This window comes from Acipenser ruthenus, chromosome 28 (assembly GCF_902713425.1).
Source record: "Acipenser ruthenus chromosome 28, fAciRut3.2 maternal haplotype, whole genome shotgun sequence".
In the NCBI taxonomy this organism is placed as follows: Eukaryota; Metazoa; Chordata; class Actinopteri; order Acipenseriformes; family Acipenseridae; genus Acipenser; species Acipenser ruthenus.
The window spans coordinates 6,362,901-6,377,629 of NC_081216.1; the positions used below are offsets into that span (position 1 = coordinate 6,362,901).

The 14,729-nt window shown below is 41.6% G+C and overlaps 1 protein-coding gene across 7 annotated transcripts in view; it reads right to left on the reverse strand.

Annotated features, from left to right (window-relative positions):
- Positions 1-818: 818 nt before the first annotated feature.
- The window catches only part of LOC131701949 (uncharacterized), a 33,843-nt gene continuing 19,932 nt past the window's right edge, over positions 819-14,729 (reverse strand). For 4 of the 7 annotated variants that reach the window (XM_059002959.1, XM_059002961.1, XM_059002957.1 and 1 more), the window contains 3 exons: positions 13,572-13,659; positions 4,960-5,037; positions 819-4,384 (listed from right to left, as the gene is read on the reverse strand). In XM_059002959.1, the coding sequence (XP_058858942.1) occupies positions 2,122-3,453 (1,332 nt within the window). In that variant the 5' untranslated portion in view covers positions 3,454-4,384; positions 4,960-5,037; positions 13,572-13,659 and the 3' untranslated portion in view covers positions 819-2,121. Of the gene's footprint in view, positions 4,385-4,959; positions 5,038-11,875; positions 11,952-13,571; positions 13,660-14,729 lie in introns of those variants that run through there. The other 3 variants (XM_059002963.1, XM_059002960.1, XM_059002962.1) reach the window with 2 other exon arrangements.

Sequence of the window (14,729 nt, forward strand, 5' to 3'; positions counted from 1 at the left end):
CTGTATCATATGTTTTCCATAAGGCAGCAATATATTTTTCAACAATTACTTTTTTTGGGGGGGGGGGGGGGGGGGTGGCATTCGCTGGAGAATGAACATTGCAGTGTATCCAGTTCATGCTCGAGAAAGAACATTGCAGGGTATCCAGTTCATGCTCGAGAAAGAACATTGCAGTGTATCCAGTTCATGCTCCCACCTACAACAATGCTGGTGCTCCAACTGTAATGAGAGTGTGTGGCGGAGTGTCCCGCCCCTATGTATTATTATTTGTATTTTTGTTTGCGGCGCGGGTAAAAGCGCTGCGTCTTTTATTATATATTTAAAAACTCTGTGAGGATGCATGGCTGATCAGCTACTGATTACACTATGTAACACAATTTTTGTTCCTGGGTAGTAAGTGTTATTTCCTAATTGCTTATGCCTCAAAAGTATAGAAAATGGCTATTATTCCCCACAAACTTTGCTTTTGTGACCAGGACAGTGATATTTTGAAATTTACCTATTTCCAATGAGAAAACGGGCGAATTTGTGTCTTTTCGTTCATATAAAGTCAGAAAAAAACAACATATGAATCCAAATTAACATGTATTTATACTAAAGTAATACAAAAATGACTACAAAAGATTTAGATGTGAGTAGTTTTTCGAGATTTACGATTATACTGTAAATCACTTTCACGAATCAGCCCCCAAATGTAGTCTCCCATCATGTTCTCGTTATACTGTCCTTTTAGCGGCGTTCAGAGTCCAGTATATCCTGGTGGAAGCGCTCGCCTTGCTCCTCTGAGTACGCTCCAATGTTCTCCTTGAATTTATCAATATGATCATCAAGGATATGGACTTTGAGGGACATCCTACAGCCCATTGTGCCGTAGTTCTTCACAAGAGTCTCAACCAGCTCCACATAGTTTTCGGCCTTGTGATTGCCCAGGAAGCCACGAACCACTGCGACAAAGCTGTTCCAAGCCGCTTTCTCCTTACTATTGAGCTTCTTGGGGAATTCATTGCACTCCAGGATCTTCTTTATCTGTGGTCCGACAAAGACACCGGCTTTGACCTTTGCTTCAGACAGCTTAGGGAAGAAGTCTTGAAGGTACTTGAAGGCTGCCGACTCCTTATCTAGAGCTCTTACAAATTGTTTCATAAGGCCCAATTTGATGTGCAGTGGTGGCATCAGCACCTTCCGGGGGTCCACCAGTGGCTCCCACTTGACGTTGTTCCTCCCCACAGAGAACTCGGTCCGCTGTGGCCAGTCCCGCCTGTGGTAGTGCTCCTTGGTGTCCCTGCTGTCCCAAAGGCAAAGATAGTAGGGAAACTTGGTAAAACCGCCTTGGAGACCCATCAGGAATGCCACCATTTTGAAGTCTCCTATGACCTTGATGCCATCTAAGAAAAATGCAGATATGTATCCACTTAGGCAGCTGGAACTAAACTGAACTGGTGGGCTTAAGGCCTCTGTATTTATACTACTATTTATATTACTGGAAAGTTCTAGAAAGTTCTAGAAGTTACTCCAAGTTTACTCAGCACTGAATCTATCTGGAATGTTCTGGAAAATAGGTAAATTTCAAAATATCACTGTCCTGGTCACAAAAGCAAAGTTTCTGGGGAATAATAGCCATTTTCTATACTTTTGAGGCATAAGCAATTAGGAAATAACCAAACTACCCAGGAACCAAAAAAAAAAAAAAAATTGTTACACGATGTTATTTAACTAGCTGACAGTCATGCATCCTTACCAAACGCGTGCAGACTCTGGCCGAGGGATAATAAGATAATTAACAACTAGTTAATCCCTCGGCCAGAGTATATAAACCTGCAGCTCTCTGCACTCGTGGTGGAGTGTAGAGAGGAGAGTACGGGGAGCAGAGAGAAAGAACAACATTTAAAAACAATTGCTAAAACGTGCTGGATTATCCAGCACGACACTTGCTTGTTTGTTTTGTTAAAATCATTTGTTTGTTTATTAAATACGCTGAATGCAATTGCATTCAGCTTCACCCACCCATCCACTGTTTTAGTTTGAGTTACTTCCTGGTCCGTGACGTCATCAACCAAGTGGGATAAAACAAACGCCTCCAACAGTCGGACCAGGAAGGATAAGGACGTTTTTTTGTTTTTTTCAAAGTGTTTTTTGTGTGTTTTTTGAAAAAAAAAAAAAAAGGGGGAAAAGTAGCCGGAGGAGAAAGCAGCAGCAGCAGCAACAACAACAGCAGCAGGAGGCGCAGCGGGTCCTTACCACGCTGGACGTCTGCCTCACCTGCCTGAGGGTGAGGAGTGGTGCTTCGCGGTTGGTGAGGTCGGGCACGTGGCACCGGACCAACCCCCTCCATGGCAGGAGAGGAAGGAGCCTGAGCATCCAGCAAGGGTGAGAGAGGACCCACATCCTCCGAGGCGGAAGAATCCTGTCTCCTCTGAGGGGATCTGGGACTGGCTGGCGGAGCCTGAGAGGGATATAATGGTGGCCCTCCCTGCTGTGATCAACCTCCTGTGGGCGAGAGATGGGGAGCGCTGGGAGGCCTGGGAACAGACACACCACCCAGCATCCCTCCCAGACATCGCAGCCATGGTGCTCTGTCTCCACCACCAGGAGCAGAGCAGCAGGAGCTGCCTCTGTCTCCACCACCACCAGGAGCAGAGCAGCAGGAGCTGCTTCTGTCTCCACCATCGCCAGGAGCAGAGCAGCAAGAGCTGCTTCTGTCTCCACCATCGCCAGGAGCAGAGCAGCAAGAGCTGCCTCTGTCTCCGCCACCTCCACCGGCAGAGGGTGAATGCCTGCTGGTTCTGCCTCAACCGCCGTGGGAGGACTGCTTGCCCCTCCCACCTCCACCAGCAGAGGGTGAATGCCTGCTGGTTCCGCCTCAACCGCCGTGGGAGGACTGCTTTCCCCTCCCACCTCCACCAGCAGAGGGTGAATACCTGCTGGTTCCACATCCACCGTCATGGCAAGGACTGCTCCTGCCCTGCCTCGCACCGCCCAGGGATGCCTGCCTCGCTTCGCCCAAGGATGCCTGCCTCGCTTCACCCAAGGATGCCTGTTTCTCCGCATCGCCTGGGGCTGCCTGTTTCTCCACATCGCCTGGGGCTGCCTGTTGTTCCGCATCACCTGGGGCTGCCTGTTGCTCCGCATCGCCTGGGGCTGCCTGTTGCTCCGCATCGCCTGGGGCTGCCTGTTGCTCCACATCACCTGGAGAGCCACCAGCTCAGGGAATGAGGGAGAAGTGGAGCTCCCGCTGCCGCCTCCATGGCCAGGGGCTCCCCTCCCGAGTTCACCTCCTGAGGGTCCGCTGCTGCTGCTGCCGTCGCCTCCTGAGGGTCCGCTGCTGCTGCCCCATGAAGGGGAGCTGCCGGCCACGGAAAAGGGGGGGGAGGTCAGGAGACCAGCTCCCCCAGCCGCACTTTTGCGGCAGGAAATACTATGGCTGGAACCCCATAAAGGGGAGCTGCTGGCCATGGAAAAGGGGGGGAGGTCAGGAGACCAGCTCCCCCAGCCGCACTTTCGTGGCAGGAAATACTGTGGCTGGAGCCCCGTGAAGGGCAGCTGCCAGCCATGAAGAAGGGGAGGGAGGTTAGGAGACCAGCTTCCCCCGCAGCAATTTCACTGCAGGAGAAAGGGTGGCCGGAGCCCCACGGAGGGGAGCTGCCGGCCATGAAGTAGGGGGGGGCACCCCAAAAATTTTTCTGGCCAGAGGAACCGGCCTGTGCGTCGTCCACTGGGACGCTACAGTTGTTTGGGTGGGAGGAGGACATCCCACCGTGGCCGCCACCTTTGGCCCGTTGCTGCCCCTGTTCCTGCATCGGGACTGCTAACCAGGACTTTGGGGACTAAGGGGGGAGGTGGCCGAAAAGGCCATGTGTACTGCGCACAAGGGGGGGCATGTGTGGCGGAGTGTCCCGCCTCTATGTATTATTATTTGTATTTTTGTTTGCGGCGCGGGTAAAAGCGCCGCGTCTTTTATTATATATTTAAAAACCCCGTGAGGATGCATGGCTGATCAGCTACTGATTATTTAACTAGCTGACAGTCATGCATCCTTACCAAACGCGTGCAGACTCTGGCCGAGGGATAATAAGATAATTAACAACTAGTTAATCCCTCGGCCAGAGTATATAAACCTGCAGCTCTCTGCACTCGTGGTGGAGTGTAGAGAGGAGAGTACGGGGAGCAGAGAGAAAGAACAACATTTAAAAACAATTGCTAAAACGTGCTGGATTATCCAGCACGACACTTGCTTGTTTGTTTTGTTAAAATCATTTGTTTGTTTATTAAATACGCTGAATGCAATTGCATTCAGCTTCACCCGCCCATCCACTGTTTTGGTTACTTCCTGGTCCGCGACGTCATCAACCTCACCACTGCGAGCCAGACTGTCACAGAGGTGTATCTGGGGACAGAAAATCAGCACTGTTGAGGATTGTTAAAGAAAAGGGCTCGATACCAGAAGGTCCTGGTGACCCTGAGCAAGTCACTTAACCTCCTTGTAAGCTGTCCTTAGGAGGAGACGTAAAACCGAGGTCCTGTTTTAAGTGCCTCTGCAGCAGTTGTTGATGCACAGTTCACCCCTAGTCTCTGTAAATCGCTTTAGATAAAAACGTCTGCTAAATGACGAATTAATAATAATAATTATTAATACTATTATTAATAATAATCTGGATACACGGCAAATCTTAAGAGAAATTCTTTCTCCTGGCGAATGTTCCAGAGTGCTTTTTGAGAAATGCATTCCCCAGTTGAATAGAAATCCATGATGTTTGAATAAAAACTTCAACAGTCTGCAATGTTTAATATTATAACGCTGTGATATGGACAACACAGGAGACAGCAAAGGCAGCGTATTGAACTGGTATGTGTTTCTTGTAAACAATGCATGCTGTTCTGTAACTTTTAATTTAACCAATTAGGATTGTAGCACACAGGACAGGAGAATTACTGTGCATTACAGCTCCTACATATACTCACATTGGTAACTGACAACCCACTTCCTTCCTGCAATTCCCAATAAGTACTTCAACGTCCTCTCACAAACCAGATCAGAATCTGTAGATGAAATGAATAATGTAATGACTTACTTTATCAATAAAACCACTGTAGACTATAGTCAGCACTCACATATCCGACCCTACAACATTTTGACTTCAGTGACCGTTAAACGAGTGTGACGCATATCTGATTATTTCATTTTGGCTCATTTCAATCCTTGTCCATTTTTCAGGGAACACAAAAAAGATGTGTTTTAAAATAAGTAGGCTTCCATTTAGATGTACTGTATTGGTTTTGTTGGTACAGTACTATTTTCAACAGAAGTATTTTAATTCAGAATGATAGGATTCTGAAAATACAACTTGCCAAAAGAGACGACACGTGGACTGTACTACAGTACATACTGTAGCGGGGGGCAGCTGATTTGCAAGACAATGTAGGAATGAACCTGGTTATGAACTGGGGAAGGAGATTGGAGTAGTCTGTAAATAATGTGTGTTTGTAAACTGTGTTATTCTTGTTCAGATCTGTTAGAGTTCTCTGTGTGTTTTGGTACTCGTGTGACTGAAAGCTGCCTGTGTGTGAGTGCATCACTGAGGGGGGTGGGAGCAGGTCTGACACGACCAGTCAGGGATAGGGAGTTTTGGACCAATGAGTGAGGAACGGGGAAGGACTTGGGGGTGTGTGTGGAGAGGACAGTCTGTAAGATCCATCAACAGTCCAAAGCACCTTTGACCATTGTTCCATAGTCCAATTGCTGTGTTCTTGTGCGTATTTTAGCCTTTTAGTCTTGCTCCTCTTTCTTAACAGAGGTATTCTTATTGCACCACATCCTTTAAGTCCTGATTTCAAGAGTGACCTTCGTACTGTTGATTTGATGGACAACGACACCATGCCTTCTGCCAATTCTTTTGTCATTTCAACACTTGTCATCTTTCTATTCCTTAAGGATATTGCTCAGGTATTGCTCATCCTTGTTAGACAGCTGTTTGGGTCTTCCAGTCCAGGGTTTGTCAATTACAGATGATGTTTCTCTGTACTTGTTGATTATGCTTCAGATACCACACCTTGAAAATCAAGTGATGCAAGCTATTTCACTCGATGTTTTTCCTTCTTTATGCAAGTTAAGGTTGTTAGAATAGTAGAAAACACTAGTGGAGGCTTTGAGTAAATTGTTGATGCTCATAATGTATCAGAGTAGAAAATGCAACATGTCTAGGACTTTTGCACAGCAGTGTATAATGGGGATTGATTTTATTCAGAATACAAGGGAGGTAAAACGCGACTGACGTGTATCTGGGTAACGGATAGTTCTGTGATATAAACCACGAAAGATGCATCATCCACAACTGTTAAACAGTGTTTAGAATTATATATAGCATAATTATATATCACTGGATGAGGTGGACTCCAATCCCAATTGATAATGTGTGACGGATCTCTCCATGCGACCATTAAGCAAATGTGTGTATCTTGCACATATTGGATATTAACCAGGTGTTAATGACTATTATATATAGTACTCTCCGGCTAAGAGAACACCCGTCGGGAAGCAAGCAAAGTGTTCTCTTAGCCAGTGTTCTTTAAAACATGAATCAGTAAATAAATACATATGTATAACTTGTCATGATGCACGTGCATCAACATATGAAATTAATAGAATAAGTAAAATAAAAGCAATAGGCAAGTATATGTTAAACTATAATAAAGTAACAGAGAAACTAGCGTGACTAAACTAACTGTCAAACTAAATTAACACAGAGACTACACAAAGTTCCTGTTTCCTTTAAAAATCTGTTTCACCATAAGGGTGTTCTCTTAGGCGAAGTACTCCCTTAGGAGGCGTTCCTATACGCAGAGACTACTGTACCTTCACAATACCACATTATTTTCCACAAACCTAAGAATGTTAAAAGGTTTTTATCCATTTCGTACAGCTAAAATTACAATGTCAATCTCTCAAGAAACTACCATATGCCACGTTTAAAATGATCTATATATATATATAAAAAAAAAAACTGTGCAATGTTAATTATCTGCTGCCAAATGTACCTTCTCTGCATTGCAGCAATATCTACTTATAGAGCCACCTACTACTGTACAAGCAACATTAATCTCATATAATTGAAGGAGCCAGCATACTGTAATGTAAATATGAGTGATAAAGCTCAGCCTACACGTTCTCCATCACAACAGCCAGTATTCTGAATGAGTAAGAACCCTTTGACATGTGCACATACTGGGAACAAAGTGTAATCATTAAACACCCTGCTTAGCTGAAAATAAAAGGAATGTTATCACAAGGATTGTAACCAGTTCCCATGGAAATGGTAGCTTCTTGATAATTCTAATACAGTTGTTTATTAAGAAAGATTCACAACACTGATTAAAGATTACGGTATGTGCTTGAAATTTGTCCGGTGTGGGAATGTTTAAAAGCACAACTTTCCTGGAAGTTCTTTTTGGATAATAGTATTCAAAGAATCTTACTGTTACCTTCTGTACATAACATACTGTATATCCCCGACCATGGCTATCAATTCAAAATTACAAAACCACAAAATATATGAATAGTATGAACAGAAAATGAAATGGTACATTGTAGCAGGGCAGTAGAAAGCCCTGCTGTTGAAATGGATTTGTTTATTTTTAGACCGGGGTACCCCTCCGTCCCTGTGCAGTGTATTGTTTTGCATTTGTTTTGTTTTAGTTATAGTAGTCGTAGTAATAATTATTATTAGTGTATTTGTGTTTTATGATTCATTATGTATGATGGCGGAGCCGCGTTGGTTTGTTATTGTTTTGACGGCGTAGCTAAATGTATTGTATTGTATTGTATTGTTTAGTAGCGTGGATGGGAAGCCCCATCCACAGCAGTTTAAAAACCTTGTGCAGAAGGTGGCCATCTCCCAAATTAATTAAGTGATTAATTTGTTGCTAATCGGGAGACGGTCACCTGCATAAAAGCCTGCAGCTCTCTGCACTCAAGGTGGATGTTCAGAGGAGGAATGAGAGCGAGCGAGCGAAAAAAACAAAGCATATAGGATCAGTGAAACTACTGCCCACCCTGACCTGTATTTTTTAGTATTTTGTGTTCGAGATTTGTTTTGTTTAAATATTTATTTTCGCTCTGTGAGCAAGTCTTTTTGTTGAAACCTTTTATTTATTTGTGTATTATTTAAATAAAACGGCGCACTCTGCGTTTGTTTTGAACTGCAGTACTGCCTCTGCGTTTTGGTTCCTGCTTCTGGCCTGACGTCACCGCACGTCCATCCCTGTCACATACATTTTTAATTACAATTTGATAAGTGATTCTCCTTCTAAAATGAAAGTGTGACATACAGGTGGACAGACAGAAAGGGCCCCACTATATCCCCAGAATCTGATACTCTCAATATCTTCAGCTACATAATGTTAATACCACGTTCCATGATAATTGCTTGTGATTCTCCAGATATAAGGAGAACTATGAACGTACATATGCCTCCACTAGATTATCTTGCAGCACATTTCATCCACACTGGGCTAATGACAGTCCAGCAACTTTTTTACGCAACGAGAATTACACAACAAAAGCAAAGGTAATAGAAGACCTGTATGTAAGTAAGTAGTAGTTATGAACATCATGATGGAACAAGCATCATGCGTCATGCAGGTGTTCAATGTTGTTATTTGTAGCTGTAATTATCTTAGCTGGATTGCACTATAATATCTTGCAGTGGTAACTTATTTAATTCACTTTGTGCAAATGTGAGAAGGAAACATACAGTTGCTTCCTGAAATTATAAATCAGATTTCCGAACATTCAATACATCCTAATTTGCCATAAGTGTCGTCTGCTGCATGGCAGACTACCGGCTGACAAAAAAAGAGACATGGATAATGACATTAACTATGTATTGTGTTCTGTTTTTAAAATGTAAACATGATTTATAATAAGTTAATATGTACAGCTGACCATGTCTCTTGTGGTAGAAGAGTGTCCTCTAGTTCAAACTTGACAATGCTGTTGTGCTTCAAATCGTAAGCATCTTATCCACCTAAAGTGCTCATGAGAAGAAACTATTATAACATAAGAGAGAGAGGGTAGACTTTGCTGCTTGCTGTAAGTTTTAGGTGCTAGAGAAGACCCAAGCTCTACACCCTGATTGATTTCCCTGCAGGAAACCAAAAATCGGACAGCCCTGTAAAGGGCAGATTTATTTCACAACTCTTGGATACATGTGTAGAGATGCACTTTGGAGAGTGCTGCCGTTTATTAACCTTACGGCAGTAAAACTCAGCAAGTGGGCGGAATTTCTAGCTGATACGGTACTGATGCTAATCATTAGTACTAGATGATTGTGTTTTCCAGTTTATAAATGCTGAATCCATTAGGTTAATAAACACTCATCTGTTTGCCATAGGATTCAGAGGTAAAGAGAATGTTATCACAAAGATATATTTTGTTGAAGATAAAAGGTAAATTACTTAAGAAGAACAGATTATGTTGATAGTCAAAATGGCTCCCTTAAAAAGTAAGTTTTTCTCCTTATAAGATTTCTAGAAAGTAATGTAGTATTTTGAAGGTATATATTAGCTATTCACACCAGGCTAACATCTAATATATGCAGAAATCAGCAAACATTAAATAAGTTTTGCAGTATTTGTATTCATCATAAACCAAAAAGAACATTTTAGTGTAAACCATAAACCTCATCACTAATTAAATTCTAATATATTAGTCTGCCACAACTGCAGCCCACATGTTTCTGAATCTCAATGCAAGGATGTATCACTACGAAGTAGAGTCCCGAGACAGAAGACTTAATAAAGTTAATTTTGGGAAAGTTATAATCTAGTAACTTAAATGAATACAGCAATCACAATGTTGCTACTTGTATAATAATTATTGTCTGATAATAGCTTTTCTGTATGTTCACTAAAGCTAAATGTAGGGTTGTGTTCAACTGTTTATATAGCAATAAACAAAGTATGCAACTTCCTTTAGCTCCTAACATTTGTATGGAACATGCTATTACTTTCTGTGTGAGGTCTGTTTATTTTATATATATATATAAAAAGATAATGTTTAATAAAAAATATGTATGTAGTTAAAACATCATGTATGTTAATAAATTTTTCATTTTTTTAAAATATATATTTTAACATAAATAAAAAAAATAAAGGGCACTGTACTCTCTGAAGCCTTCCAGGAGTATCTATCTATCTTCACTATTGAAGACATCTCTGTATGCAATAGGAAAATGAAGGCTGAAACCTGTATGCTGCTGCTCACAAACCTTGAAGTAGGTTTGAGGTTTCTCAACGGCACTAGCACTAATACCAGGCAACAGTACATCTATGCATGCCGTTGCTATGCAGAAACTCAGCTGATATGATAAACAACTTTCATTAATACCAATTTTTTTTTTTTTTGTGATTCGCTTTTTTGCAGAAGATTAGCACATAATGTTCCAAGTTAATAGTGTGAAATGGCAATATTATTTTTCAATTTTGTACAAACTTATTTGGAATGTTACCTAGATGGGGCTTATACGAAACGTACCCCTGTTTACACAAAAGCCAATAGCCCGTCCTATAATAAAATACCTTATAATATAATCACTATTATTATTAATGGGGATCATCACAGCCTTGCAGGAATTTACCCAAAATGCATTCTAATGCAAAAACAAGCCAAATATAAATTGATATTAAAGTGTGTATTTAAGGGGTTTAGTTGCAAATATAGTTGACTAGTGAGCACTGAAACCTGGCTTGAACTAGTTGGGGAAGGCTCAAACAGTAGGTAAGCACAGAGAAAATATTTGAAACAGAAAGTTTCATATTTAAAGTTGTAGCACATTATAAAAGTATAATAAACTAAAGGTGTTAGAAAATCCCAAGTCCAGGGGGATCAAAACTGGCTAAAGTTGTGCCAATGCTGGATTCGAACTATGATCGCGTGACTCACCCTGCTCTCCACACTGCAGTGCATTGAGACGAGCCACCTCACCCCGATCTCTAAACACAGTGCATTGAGATGAGCCACCTCACCCTGCTCTCCACACAGCAGTGCATTGAGATGAGCCACCTCACTCTGCTCTCCACACAGCAGTGCATTGACATGAGCCACCTCACCCTGCTCTCCACACAGCAGTGCACTGAGATGAGCCACCTCACCCTGCTCTCCACACAGCAGTGCACTGAGATGAGCCACCTCACCCTGCTCTCCACACAGCAGTGCATTGAGATGAGCCACCTCACCCTGCTCTCCACACAGCAGTGCACTGAGATGAGCCACCTCACCCTGCTCTCCACACAGCAGTGCATTGAGATGAGCCACCTCACCCTGCTCTCTACACAGCAGTGCATTGAGACGAGCCACCTCACCATGATCTCTAAACACAGTGCATTGAGACGAGCCACTGAGGACCCACAAACCCAGTTTGCATTTTATTATTATTTTTGTTTTTTATCGTATGGCCATGTGTGGCAATGTGCCCCGCCCCTGTGTGCATATTATGTGTTGTATGTTGCGTGCGTGTGTTAATGTTGGTGTATAGTCATTGGTACACGGGATATAAACGGGTCTGTGTTTCACGTGTATTTAAAAAGTGTAGATTTGTATTTAGGCACGAGGAGAGCACAAATCACTTCACGTGCTGGTTAAATGTAATATGTGAGCACAGGGTTGCACAAAATTAATTCACGTGCTGGGATTCAAGTGAATAATTAATTAGTAATTGAATCCCAGCACAACAGTATATATAGATGCACGTTTCTTTCACTCAGGGTTGGGTGTTCAGTGAGTGGAGAACGGGATTGGAGACGGAGGTAATAATAATAATAATAATAATAATAATAATAATAATAATAATAATAATAATAATAGTTAAACGTATCTGCTTACCGTGTTTGTCTGTCTAGTCCGTTTTGTTTGTCTTTTTATTTTGGCGCAAGTGCCGTGTCCTGTGTTTTTGTTGTTTCAAAACTTTTATTTTCTGTGCTGTTTATTAAATGCTGAGCGAAAGCATTCGCTCAGCTTCACCAAACCACACCTCTCTGTCTGTTTATTTCCTGCTTCTGGTCTGACGCCACCCACTCCGGCCGTCTTTGTGACACCATGTTAAGTATTTCAAACAGAGATTTACATAATAACTTGTCTTACAATACTGCTTGAGTTGGAAAAGAGGGCACAGAATGGCTATCCGACACACTTGATTATTAGTCTCATTATTAGTGAACAGCACTAGCAGAAGACAGAGCACGTCATGAAAAGCCATGCCATGCGGTAGTAGTTATTATTTGTTTATTTAGCAGACGCCTTTATCCAAGGCGACTTACAGAAACTAGGGTGTGTGAAATATGCATCAGCTGCAGAGTCACTTACAACTACGTCTCACCCGAAAGACGGCGCACAAGGAGGTTAAGTGACTTGCTCAGGGTCACACAATGAGTCAGTGGCTGAGGTGGGATTTGAACCGGGGACCTCCTGGTTACAAGCCCTTTTCTTTAACCACTGGACCACACAGCCTCATGGGCGGACGTGCCATTAACAAATAAGCCTCTGTAATGGTTTTTCATGGCAAATCATATTTATGCCACACATTTCTGCATTTTCTATAACCAAGGTATCAGTAAGAATACTGTAGCTACTTGCACTCATTTGGAGGTACTGTATAGTTATCTGGTACTTTTTACAAGGCAGAAGTGAGCTTGTCCCTTCCGATTGATAAACTGGGTGAAGAAGTGCATTCTTCAGAAATTGCTCTATTAAAATGCAAGTCAAAATTTGGATCAAAGTTTACATATCTTAAAATATCTGGTATTGTGTGAATATTGAGGTTTTTTTTTTTTTTTTTTTTAAATGATACATATAAGAATTATCCAAGCAGCTAAAAATCTGCATAAGAATCATCCAAGCAGCTAAAAGAAAATATCCAAGATTAACAGCCAATGACTTTGGAAGTATCAGGCCTTATAGTGCACGATAGAACTGTACAAAGGCACCTGAACACAGAAGAATTATATGCATGTAGATCTCACTGCAAACCATTTAAATTTTTTTTTTTTTTAAATCATAAAACAAAGATATAACATACTGGTTAAGAAATATCTGAAAACCAAAATAAAAGCAAAAGGAGGACACAAGAAATACTAAGCAGCGGTGCCAATACTTTTGTTATGAACGAATAATGTAAATTAAATACATTTGTTTTTTCATAAAGATGATTTGTTAAACTACTAGAAATTGTGTATTTTGCTTTTTATTTTATTAAAAAGTGGTTCAAGTTTACTAAATGCATGTCCTTAATCTTTTACCTTGAATTATGGTGTAGTGTAGGGTGCCAATATTTTGACTGCGACCATACATCCTGTTTGTGTCCACATCAACGCTCCCTCCTGCAGATATACTCGACTGAATTTGTGTGTGTTTAGGGCTTGGGATTCAAATATGAGACTTGCTGGTTCCTGAGCACGAGTGAATCAGCTGCAATGTCTATGCAGATCTTTGTCTATGCAGATCTTTGACCATTTCTGTAATAAGACCTGCAGACGTCTTGCAGCTAGTGTTCAGAAAAACAACAGCAGTAATCTCTCTTTACCTGTTTTCATGATGATGTGTGTAGTTCCAGGTCTTACTTGACTTGACAGTGCGACCTGTATTTTCTTGGCAAACTCTTGCACCAGCATCTGCGGTTAAGAAAACATTTCAGAAACTTTCTCATTGTGGAATCTCACAAAAAAATATAAACCTAATGAATCCCAAGCTGAACATGCTGTTATGTATAAAATGTAGCCTCACAGCCAAATGAATAACAGCAGGAAGATAATGGCATAAGCAATAAACTCTCATCATAAGCACATCAGAGCTGACTGTGACGAACTGCGCCTCATCAATATTGCTATTAGGAACCTCAGTTAAGGGAATGTTATTGTGGAGCTGTCAAACAACAAGCATAACTTTCTTATTTTAAAACGTGCTGTCTTAATGTATATTATTAATCATTGGAACAAAAAACATTGTTCTCAAGCATACTTTAATGAACTTTTTATGGGTGTGAATGCCCATTAATACATGCAAAAATGGATGGTTCGCTTTAAACATCTCATCGTTGAAAAACTTAAAAGCTTTACTTTACATTAAGCATTACTTTACTCTTAATGTCTCCTGTGTTGTACGTATCACAGTGATGCATTTAACATAACCATGGTTTTTTTTGACATTTTTATTCACATACCCTGAGGATCACAAATCAGCAGGGGAATGAACAGCAACACAGTCAACTAAATATTATCCAAAGCTTTCTTCAAGGCATCTAGATGTTGTGTCATTACATCCTAGTGTTTGTGTCCACATCAGTGCTCCCTCCTGCATCTGTGTGGATGCTCTGATTAAACAGCTGGGGGTTCAAGCACCTGTGTTGCTGGTTCCTGAGCATGAGTGTATCGGCTGCAGGACCTAAGTAGATCTTTGACCATGCCTGCAATAAATGCATCCTGTTTCAAGTTTCACTATCAAAGACCTACAAAGATCGTGTTGTGCTCAAAAACCAGTGGATCAGCACTGGAGGAGTTTTAGGTCCACCCGGATCCACAAACATTTTGCTACTGTAGACAAAGCTTTTGTATACAAAAAAGGAGGAAAACACCTTGGAGTTACAAAAAACAAAATGGCCATAGAAAAAGATTTGTAAAACTCCCAGCTCAATACAGCCAGCCTGTACATGTACCAGTTTTGATGCAGGAGTGATTACTGATGT